This window comes from Pangasianodon hypophthalmus, chromosome 30 (assembly GCF_027358585.1).
Source record: "Pangasianodon hypophthalmus isolate fPanHyp1 chromosome 30, fPanHyp1.pri, whole genome shotgun sequence".
NCBI lineage: Eukaryota > Metazoa > Chordata > Actinopteri > Siluriformes > Pangasiidae > Pangasianodon > Pangasianodon hypophthalmus.
In genome coordinates this window covers 344,715-357,214 of record NC_069739.1, presented here as the reverse complement: position 1 = coordinate 357,214, position 12,500 = coordinate 344,715, and the positions used below count along the sequence as shown (strand labels likewise).

The following is a 12,500-nucleotide window of genomic DNA, read 5'->3' as shown; positions in this document are numbered from 1 at the left end:
CTCAGTAGCCGGTTTGCTAAGTACCATGGACCATCAAAGAAACACAGACCAATTTTCAAAGTACTTTATTTCTCCTCTTTACACCATTTTGAAAACAAAAAACAAAAAAATGTGTCAGACTGCAGCAATGCATTCTGGGTAACTTCTCCTGAAGTCTATAGTGATAAAGAGAAGAAGGAAAGCGATTTAGAATAAACAATAACACTCCTCAAGTCTCTTCACAGCTACAGCACGATAACGAAGTGGTCTGCTAACTACCGTAGCCGATGGAGGCGTGTATTAATAGTGCTAACTAGTATTAGCATACTATATAGCAGCTGGTTTGGGACGTGGCCACAACTAGGGTTCCAGTGTGGACACTGTATGCTTAGCTAGCTAGCTAAGTAACAGTTAGCCTGCTAAATAGTATCTCTGTAGTGGTGCACTGTATAGTGTGTAAACACCATGTTTAGCATAGTCAGGTATAAATATTTAACTTTTTTGGGACGTAGCCAGGGAGAAAATGTATTTGTGCTCGAGAAGTGCACTGAGAAGTCGACTTAATCCTCCTCTGACACACTTCACTTCACAAGCAATGCATCATCCCTTAAAATGGCCGACGTGCTTCAATCAAGGGGAAGTCAATAAGTGTGCTTCAGAAGCAGGATTGGAACACAGGGTGAAGGTCTCCATGGCTCTATGTGTGCTCCTTGCGCTTCAGCAGCCTCTTAAACGCCTGCTTGAAGTCCTCGTTGAAGCTGGTGTAGAGCAGCGGGTTGATTAGCGAGTTCATGTACCCGAGCCACGTGAGGAAATCGGACACGTGTGGAGAAGGCTGCAGGACCTTCAGCGCCATCAGGAGCTCTTTAATGAAGAACGGCAGCCAGCAGATGATGAAGGCGCCGAGGATGAGGCCGAGGACCCGTGCCGCCTTCCTCTCGCGTGAGCTGCACATCTGGTTCCTCTCGTCAGGGCTGTTTAGCTTCTCCAGCTCCACGCCGGGGCCGGAGGTCGCCAGGTCGACCCGGAAGTGGTTCAGCGAGTCGCTGAAGTGGCGCGAGGAGCCGCGTTTCTGGTAGAGAGACTTCGCTGCGCCATAAATGCGATAATACAGGATGAGAATCAGAGTCATGGGGATGTAGAAGGCTCCGAAGGTGGAGTAGATGCTGTAGCCCAGCTGGTCGTGCTCGATTGCACACTCGTGAACATCGTCATGTCGCCGACGCCAGAAAAGGGGAGGGGCTGAGATGAACACGGAGGCCACCCAGACAGCGGTGACCATGGTAACAGCACGACGCGGCGTCCTCTTGCGCGTGTACTCCACCGCCTTGGTGATGGCCCAATAGCGGTCGAGCGCAATGACACACAGGTGCAGGATGGAGCAGGTGCAGCAGGTCATGTCCACACTCAGCCACACCTCACACACCACACGACCCAGGTTCCATGTTGCCATGGCGATGTACAGGATGCTCAGCGGCATCACCAGCACCGCGACCAGGAAGTCGGTGACAGCCAGCGAGCAGATGAGGTAGTTAGCGGGGAGGCGGAGCTTCCTGGTGGTCAAGATGGCGGTGATGACCGCAGCGTTCATCACAGCCGTTGATAACGTCAGCAAACCCAACAGAGATGCTACCGCTAGCCGCTCCGTTGCCACAGCGATACCAAACCCCGCTCCCTGATTGGACGAGTTGGAGTGGGTGTAGTTAATCAGGGGCGGAGCTTCAGAACTTTCCGCCAGGAACCGCTCCATCTCTAACCCGGCTCACACTGATTCTCCTCCTGAGCTCCAGGAGCCTCGCTGTTAATTAGAGTCCTGCAGGAGACAATTAAACAGACAATTAATCAACAACACGTACAATTAACTCCCTAATGAGTTTAATTCCACTAATTACAGTAATAAACACAATGAAGTGGAGCTGCACACAGGAAATAACATGATCTGATTGGCTGACAGGTGTGAGGTGTTTTCTTCTATCAGGTGCAGAAGATCTGAGAATATCTTAATCCCGACTCTCACGCAAAGCTCCTCGTACAGTGGAAGGCCACGTCTCCTGCACTGGAACTGACTTCTGAGCTTTTGCAGCGTCATAATGGCAAAAAACCCACACACACTCACACACACACACACTCACACTCACACACACACACACACACACACACACACACTCACACTCACACACACACACACACACACAGGGCTCTGGAGTTCCACTCAATCAGACACACTGTCAAAGCTAAACAGCTGCTCTGTCTAACACATACTGACAGCTGAGAGCATGCGTGTGTGTGTGTGTGTGTGTGTGTGTGTGTGTATGTGTGTCTGTCTGTGTGTGTGTGTGTGTGTGTGTGTGTGTGTATGTGTGTGTGGTTTCTGATGTCTTTCTGATGACAGTGTGATATCACCGCTGCTGTAAAAACCACATTAAACAGAAATAAAAGTGTTTTTTAATTGTGTAGGCTCGAGAGGTGAGGGACAAAGGGAGTGTGTGTGTGTGTGTGTGGTTAAAGTTTAAAGCACTGGTTCTCAGATAAAACTACATTCCTTCCTTCTTTACTGTACCACACACACACACACACACACACACACACACACACACAAAATATTTTGGACATGAGCTTCACTCTACAGCAGTGTTAATGAAGTGTAACAATCTGTTAAATACCTGCTTTAATTAATGTTCATCACTGCAGGTACAGCACGGTGTTATAGACAGTGTTATATACGGTGTTATAGACAGTGTTATATACGGTGTTATAGACAGTGTTATAGACAGTGTTATATACGGTGTTATAGACAGTGTTATAGACGGTGTTATATACGGTGTTATAGACGGTGTTATATACAGTGTTATAAACAGTGTTATATACAGTGTTATAGACGGTGTTATATACGGTGTTATATACAGTGTTATAGACGGTGTTATAGACAGTGTTATAGACAGTGTTATATACGGTGTTATAGACAGTGTTATAGACGGTGTTATATACAGTGTTATAAACAGTGTTATATACAGTGTTATAAACGGTGTTATATACGGTGTTATATACGGTGTTATAGACGGTGTTATATACGGTGTTATATACGGTGTTATAGACGGTGTTATAAACGGTGTTATATACGGTGTTATAGACGGTGTTATATACGGTGTTATATACGGTGTTATATACGGTGTTATAGACAGTGTTATAGACAGTGTTATATACGGTGTTATAGACAGTGTTATAGACGGTGTTATATACAGTGTTATAAACAGTGTTATATACAGTGTTATAGACGGTGTTATAGACGGTGTTATAGACAGTGTTATATACGGTGTTATATACGGTGTTATAGACGGTGTTATATACGGTGTTATATACGGTGTTATAGATGGTGTTATATACGGTGTTATATACGGTGTTATATGCGGTGTTATAGACAGTGTTATAGACGGTGTTATATACGGTGTTATAGACGGTGTTATATACGTTGTTATATACGGTGTTATATACGGTGCTATAGACAGTGTTATATACGGTGTTATATACGGTGTTATATACAGTGTTATAGACGGTGTTATAAACAGTTTTATATACAGTGTTATAGACGGTGTTATAGACGGTGTTATATACGGTGTTATATACGGTGTTATAGACGGTGTTATATACGGTGTTATAGACGGTGTTATAGACGGTGTTATATACGGTGTTATAGACGGTGTTATATACAGTGTTATATACGGTGTTATATACGTTGTTATATACGGTGTTATATACGGTGTTATATACAGTGTTATAGACGGTGTTATATACAGTGTTATATACGGTGTTTTATATACAGTGTTATATACAGTGTTATAGACGGTGTTATATACGGTGTTATATACAGTGTTATATACGGTGTTTTATATACAGTGTTATATACAGTGTTATATACAGTGTTATATACGGTGTTATAGACAGTGTTATATACGGTGTTTTATATACAGTGTTATATACAGTGTTATAGACGGTGTTATAGACAGTGTTATAGACAGTGTTATAGACGGTGTTATAGACAGTGTTATAGACGGTGTTATATACAGTGTTATAAACAGTGGTTTATACAGTGTTATAGACGGTGTTATAGACGGTGTTATATACGGTGTTATAGACGGTGTTATATACAGTGTTATAGACGGTGTTATATACAGTGTTATAAACAGTGTAATATACGGTGTTATAGACGGTGTTATATACGGTGTTATATACGGTGTTATAGACGGTGTTATATACGGTGTTATAGACGGTGTTATAAACGGTGTTATATACGGTGTTATAGACGGTGTTATATACGGTGTTATAGACGGTGTTATAGACGGTGTTATAGACAGTGTTATAGACAGTGTTATATACGGTGTTATAGACAGTGTTATAGACGGTGTTATATACAGTGTTATAAACAGTGTTATATACAGTGTTATAGACGGTGTTATAGACGGTGTTATAGACAGTGTTATATACGGTGTTATATACGGTGTTATAGACGGTGTTATATACGGTGTTATATACGGTGTTATAGATGGTGTTATATACGGTGTTATATACGTTGTTATATACGGTGTTATATACGTTGTTATATACGGTGTTATATACGGTGCTATAGACAGTGTTATATACGGTGTTATATACGGTGTTATAGATGGTGTTATATACGGTGTTATAGTTGGTGTTATAAACAGTTTTATATACAGTGTTATAAACAGTGTTATAAACAGTTTTATATACAGTGTTATATACGGTGTTATATACGGTGTTATATACAGTGTTATAGACGGTGTTATATACGGTGTTATATACGGTGTTATAGACGGTGTTATAGACGGTGTTATATACGGTGTTATAGACGGTGTTATATACAGTGTTATATACGGTGTTATATACGTTGTTATATACGGTGTTATATACGGTGTTATATACAGTGTTATAGACGGTGTTATATACAGTGTTATATACGGTGTTTTATATACAGTGTTATATACAGTGTTATAGACGGTGTTATATACGGTGTTATATACAGTGTTATATACGGTGTTTTATATACAGTGTTATATACAGTGTTATATACAGTGTTATATACGGTGTTATAGACAGTGTTATATACGGTGTTTTATATACAGTGTTATATACAGTGTTATAGACGGTGTTATATACGGTGTTATATAAAGTGTTTTATATACAGTGTTATATACAGTGTTATAGACGGTGTTATAGAAGGTGTAATATACGGTGTTATAGACGGTGTTATATACGGTGTTATATACGGTGTTATAGATGGTGTTATATACGTTGTTATATACGGTGTTATATACGGTGTTATAGATGGTGTTATATACAGTGTTATATACAGTGTTATATATGTTGTTATATACGGTGTTATATACGGTGTTATATACGGTGTTATAGACGGTGTTATATACAGTGTTATAAACAGTGTTATATACGGTGTTATATACGGTGTTATAGACGGTGTTATAGACGGTGTTATATACGGTGTTATAGACGGTGTTATAGACGGTGTTATATACGGTGTTATAGACGGTGTTATATACGGTGTTATAAACGGAGTTATATACGGTGTTATAGACGGTGTTATATACGGTGTTATATACGGTGTTATATACAGTGTTATATACCGTGTTTTATACGGTGTTATATACGGTGTTATATACGGTGTTACAGACAGTGTTATAGACGGTGTTATATACAGTGTTACAGACAGTGTTACAGACAGTGTTATAGACGGTGTTATAGACGGTGTTATAGACGGTGTTATATACGGTGTTATATACGGTGTTATATACGGTGTTATAGACGGTGTTATATACGGTGTTATAGACGGTGTTATATACGGTGTTATAGACGGTGTTATATACAGTGTTATAGATGGTGTTATAGATGGTGTTATATACGGTGTTATATACGGTGTTATATACGGTGTTATAGACGGTGTTATATACGGTGTTATATACGGTGTTATAGACGGTGTTATAGACGGTGTTATATACGGTGTTATATACGGTGTTATATACGGTGTTATATACAGTGTTATAGATGGTGTTATAGATGGTGTTATAGACGGTGTTATAGACGGTGTTATAGATGGTGTTATAGATGGTGTTATATACGGTGTTATAGACGGTGTTATAGACGGTGTTATATACGGTGTTATATACGGTGTTATAGACGGTGTTATATACGGTGTTATAGACGGTGTTATATACGGTGTTATAGACGGTGTTATATACGGTGTTATAGATGGTGTTATAGATGGTGTTATAGACGGTGTTATAGATGGTGTTATATACGGTGTTATATACGGTGTTATAGACAGTGTTATAGACGGTGTTATATACGGTGTTATATACGGTGTTATAGATGGTGTTATAGACGGTGTTATAGACGGTGTTATAGACGGTGTTATATACGGTGTTACAGACGGTGTTATAGACGGTGTTATATACAGTGTTATATACGGTGTTATAGACGGTGTTATATACGGTGTTATATACGGTGTTATATACGGTGTTATAGACGGTGTTATATACAGTGTTATAGACGGTGTTATATATGGTGTTATATACGGTGTTATAGACGGTGTTACAGACGGTGTTACAGACGGTGTTATATACGGTGTTATATACGGTGTTATAGACGGTGTTATATACGGTGTTATAGACGGTGTTATATACGGTGTTATAGACGGTGTTATATACGGTGTTATAGACGGTGTTATATACGGTGTTATAGACGGTGTTATATACAGTGTTATATACGGTGTTATAGACAGTGTTATATACGGTGTTATAGACGGTGTTATATACGGTGTTATATACGGTGTTATATACGGTGTTATAGACGGTGTTATATACGGTGTTATATACGGTGTTATATACGGTGTTATAGACGGTGTTATATACAGTGTTATATACGGTGTTATATACGGTGTTATATACGGTGTTATAGACGGTGTTATATACGGTGTTATAGACGGTGTTATATACGGTGTTATAGACGGTGTTATAGACAGTGTTATATACGGTGTTATAGACGGTGTTATATACGGTGTTATATACGGTGTTATAGACAGTGTTATATACGGTGTTATATACGGTGTTATATACAGTGTTATAGACGGTGTTATATACGGTGTTATAGACGGTGTTATATACGGTGTTATATACGGTGTTATAGACGGTGTTATATATGGTGTTATATACAGTGTTATAGACGGTGTTATATACAGTGTTATAGACAGTGTTATATACGGTGTTATATACAGTGTTATATACGGTGTTATAGACGGTGTTATATACGGTGTTATATACAGTGTTATATACAGTGTTATAGACGGTGTTATATACGGTGTTATAGACGGTGTTATATACAGTGTTATAGACGGTGTTATATACGGTGTTATATACGGTGTTATATACGGTGTTACAGACAGTGTTATAGACGGTGTTATAGACGGTGTTATATACAGTGTTATAGACGGTGTTATATACGGTGTTATAGACGGTGTTATATACGGTGTTATAGACGGTGTTATATACGGTGTTATATACAGTGTTATAGACGGTGTTATAGACGGTGTTATATACGGTGTTATAGACGGTGTTATATACAGTGTTATAGACGGTGTTATATACGGTGTTATATACGGTGTTATATACGGTGTTACAGACGGTGTTATAGACGGTGTTATATACAGTGTTATATACGGTGTTATAGACAGTGTTATATACGGTGTTATATACGGTGTTATAGACGGTGTTATATACGGTGTTATAGACGGTGTTATATACGGTGTTACAGACGGTGTTATATACGGTGTTATAGATGGTGTTATATACGGTGTTATAGACGGTGTTATATACGGTGTTATAGACAGTGTTATATACGGTGTTATATACAGTGTTATATACGGTGTTATAGACGGTGTTATATACGGTGTTATATACGGTGTTATAGATGGTGTTATATACGGTGTTATATACGGTGTTATAGACGGTGTTATAGACGGTGTTATAGATGGTGTTATAGACTGTGTTATATACGGTGTTATAGACGGTGTTATATACGGTGTTATATACGGTGTTATATACGGTGTTATAGACGGTGTTATATACGGTGTTATAGACGGTGTTATATACGGTGTTATAGACGGTGTTATAGACGGTGTTATATACGGTGTTATATACAGTGTTATAGACGGTGTTATAGACGGTGTTGTAGACGGTGTTATAGACGGTGTTATATACAGTGTTATAGACGGTGTTGTAGACGGTGTTATAGACGGTGTTATATACAGTGTTATAGATGGTGTTATAGATGGTGTTATAGACGGTGTTATAGACGGTGTTATATACAGTGTTATAGACGGTGTTATATACAGTGTTATATACGGTGTTACAGACAGTGTTATATACGGTGTTATATACGGTGTTATAGATGGTGTTATATACGGTGTTATATACGGTGTTATAGACGGTGTTATATACAGTGTTATAGACGGTGTTATATACGGTGTTATAGACGGTGTTATAGACGGTGTTATATACGGTGTTATATACAGTGTTATAGACGGTGTTATAGACGGTGTTATAGACGGTGTTATAGACGGTGTTATATACGGTGTTATATACGGTGTTATAGATGGTGTTATAGATGGTGTTATAGACAGTGTTATATACGGTGTTATATACGGTGTTATATACGGTGTTATAGACGGTGTTATATACAGTGTTATAGATGGTGTTATAGATGGTGTTATATACGGTGTTATAGACGGTGTTATATACGGTGTTATAGACGGTGTTATATACGGTGTTATATACGGTGTTATATACGGTGTTACAGACAGTGTTATAGACGGTGTTATATACAGTGTTATATACGGTGTTATAGACGGTGTTATATACGGTGTTATAGACGGTGTTATATACGGTGTTATAGACGGTGTTATATACAGTGTTATAGACGGTGTTATATACGGTGTTATATACGGTGTTATAGACGGTGTTATATACGGTGTTATAGACGGTGTTATATACGGTGTTATATACAGTGTTATAGACGGTGTTATAGACGGTGTTATATACGGTGTTATAGACGGTGTTATATACAGTGTTATATACGGTGTTATATACGGTGTTATATACGGTGTTATATACGGTGTTACAGACAGTGTTATAGACGGTGTTATATACAGTGTTATATACGGTGTTATAGACAGTGTTATATACGGTGTTATATACGGTGTTATATACGGTGTTATAGACGGTGTTATATACGGTGTTATAGACGGTGTTATAGACGGTGTTATATACGGTGTTATAGACAGTGTTATATACGGTGTTATATACAGTGTTATATACAGTGTTATAGACGGTGTTATATACGGTGTTATATACGGTGTTATAGATGGTGTTATATACGGTGTTATATACGGTGTTATAGACGGTGTTATAGACGGTGTTATATACAGTGTTATAGATGGTGTTATAGACTGTGTTATATACAGTGTTATAGACGGTGTTATATACGGTGTTATAGACGGTGTTATATACGGTGTTATAGACGGTGTTATATACGGTGTTATATACAGTGTTATAGACGGTGTTATAGACGGTGTTATATACAGTGTTATATACGGTGTTATAGACAGTGTTATATACGGTGTTATATACGGTGTTATATACAGTGTTATAGACGGTGTTATATACGGTGTTATAGACGGTGTTATAGACGGTGTTATAGACGGTGTCATAGACGGTGTTATATACAGTGTTATAGACGGTGTTATATACGGTGTTATATACGGTGTTATATACGGTGTTATATACGGTGTTACAGACAGTGTTATAGACGGTGTTATATACAGTGTTATATACGGTGTTATAGACAGTGTTATATACGGTGTTATATACGGTGTTATAGACGGTGTTATATACGGTGTTATAGACGGTGTTATATACGGTGTTATATACAGTGTTATAGATGGTGTTATATACGGTGTTATAGATGGTGTTATAGACGGTGTTATATACGGTGTTACAGACGGTGTTATAGACGGTGTTATAGATGGTGTTATATACGGTGTTATAGACGGTGTTATAGACGGTGTTATATACGGTGTTATAGACAGTGTTATATACGGTGTTATATACAGTGTTATATACGGTGTTATAGACGGTGTTATATACGGTGTTATATACGGTGTTATAGACGGTGTTATAGACGGTGTTATATACAGTGTTATAGATGGTGTTATAGATGGTGTTATAGACGGTGTTATAGACGGTGTTATAGACGGTGTTATATACGGTGTTATAGATGGTGTTATATACGGTGTTATATACGGTGTTATAGACGGTGTTATATACAGTGTTATAGACGGTGTTATATACGGTGTTATAGACGGTGTTATAGACGGTGTTATATACGGTGTTATATACAGTGTTATAGACGGTGTTATATACGGTGTTATAGACGGTGTTATATACGGTGTTATATACGGTGTTATATACAGTGTTATAGACGGTGTTATATACGGTGTTATAGACGGTGTTATAGACGGTGTTATAGACGGTGTTATATACGGTGTTATATACAGTGTTATAGACGGTGTTATATACGGTGTTATAGACGGTGTTATATACGGTGTTATAGACGGTGTTATATACAGTGTTATAGATGGTGTTATAGATGGTGTTATAGACAGTGTTATATACGGTGTTATATACGGTGTTATATACGGTGTTATAGACGGTGTTATATACAGTGTTATAGACGGTGTTATATACGGTGTTATAGACGGTGTTATATACGGTGTTATATACAGTGTTATAGACGGTGTTATATACGGTGTTATAGACGGTGTTATAGACGGTGTTATAGATGGTGTTATATACAGTGTTATAGATGGTGTTATAGATGGTGTTATAGACAGTGTTATATACGGTGTTATATACGGTGTTATATACGGTGTTATAGACGGTGTTATATACGGTGTTATAGATGGTGTTATATACGGTGTTATAGACGGTGTTATAGACGGTGTTATATACAGTGTTATAGATGGTGTTATAGACTGTGTTATATACGGTGTTATATACGGTGTTATATACGGTGTTATATACGGTGTTATAGACGGTGTTATATACGGTGTTATATACAGTGTTATAGACGGTGTTATAGACGGTGTTATATACGGTGTTATAGACGGTGTTATATACAGTGTTATAGACGGTGTTATATACGGTGTTATATACGGTGTTATATACGGTGTTATAGACGGTGTTATATACAGTGTTATATACAGTGTTATATACGGTGTTATAGACGGTGTTATATACGGTGTTATAGACGGTGTTATAGACGGTGTTACAGACAGTGTTATAGACGGTGTTATATACGGTGTTATATACGGTGTTATAGACGGTGTTATATACAGTGTTATATACAGTGTTATATACGGTGTTATAGACGGTGTTATATACGGTGTTATAGACGGTGTTATATACGGTGTTATAGACGGTGTTATATACAGTGTTATAGACGGTGTTATATACGGTGTTATATACGGTGTTATAGACGGTGTTATATACGGTGTTATAGACGGTGTTATATACAGTGTTATAGACGGTGTTATATACGGTGTTATATACAGTGTTATATACGGTGTTATATACGGTGTTATATACAGTGTTATAGACGGTGTTATATACGGTGTTATATACAGTGTTATATACGGTGTTATATACGGTGTTATATACAGTGTTATAGACGGTGTTATAGACGGTGTTATAGACGGTGTTATATACGGTGTTATATACGGTGTTATATACAGTGTTATATACGGTGTTACAGACAGTGTTATAGACGGTGTTATATACGGTGTTATATACAGTGTTATAGACGGTGTTATATACAGTGTTATATACAGTGTTATATACGGTGTTATAGACGGTGTTATATACGGTGTTATAGACGGTGTTATATACGGTGTTATAGACGGTGTTATATACAGTGTTATAGACGGTGTTATATACGGTGTTATATACGGTGTTATAGACGGTGTTATATACGGTGTTATAGACGGTGTTATATACGGTGTTATATACAGTGTTATAGACGGTGTTATAGACGGTGTTATATACAGTGTTATAGACGGTGTTATATACAGTGTTATAGACGGTGTTATATACGGTGTTATATACGGTGTTATAGATGGTGTTATATACGGTGTTATATACGGTGTTATAGACGGTGTTATAGACGGTGTTATATACAGTGTTATAGATGGTGTTATAGACTGTGTTATATACAGTGTTATAGACGGTGTTATATACGGTGTTATAGACGGTGTTATATACAGTGTTATAGACGGTTTTATATACGGTGTTATAGACGGTGTTATATACAGTGTTATAGACGGTGTTATAGATGGTGTTATAGACTGTGTTATATACAGTGTTATAGACGGTTTTATATACGGT

The 12,500-nt window shown here is 37.7% G+C and overlaps 1 protein-coding gene across 3 annotated transcripts in view; it reads right to left on the bottom strand.

The window, feature by feature from the left end:
- Nucleotides 1-54: 54 nt before the first annotated feature.
- Nucleotides 55-12,500, bottom strand: part of LOC113529523 (5-hydroxytryptamine receptor 1E) — a 22,963-nt gene continuing 10,517 nt past the window's right edge. Inside the window, exons 1-2 of one of the 3 annotated variants that reach the window (XM_053231607.1) lie at nt 1,904-2,168; nt 55-1,792 (exon numbers count right to left, since the gene is read on the bottom strand). In XM_053231607.1, the coding sequence (XP_053087582.1) occupies nt 677-1,729 (1,053 nt within the window). In that variant the 5' untranslated portion in view covers nt 1,730-1,792; nt 1,904-2,168 and the 3' untranslated portion in view covers nt 55-676. Of the gene's footprint in view, nt 1,793-1,903; nt 2,169-12,500 lie in introns of those variants that run through there. The other 2 variants (XM_053231608.1, XM_034302082.2) reach the window with 2 other exon arrangements.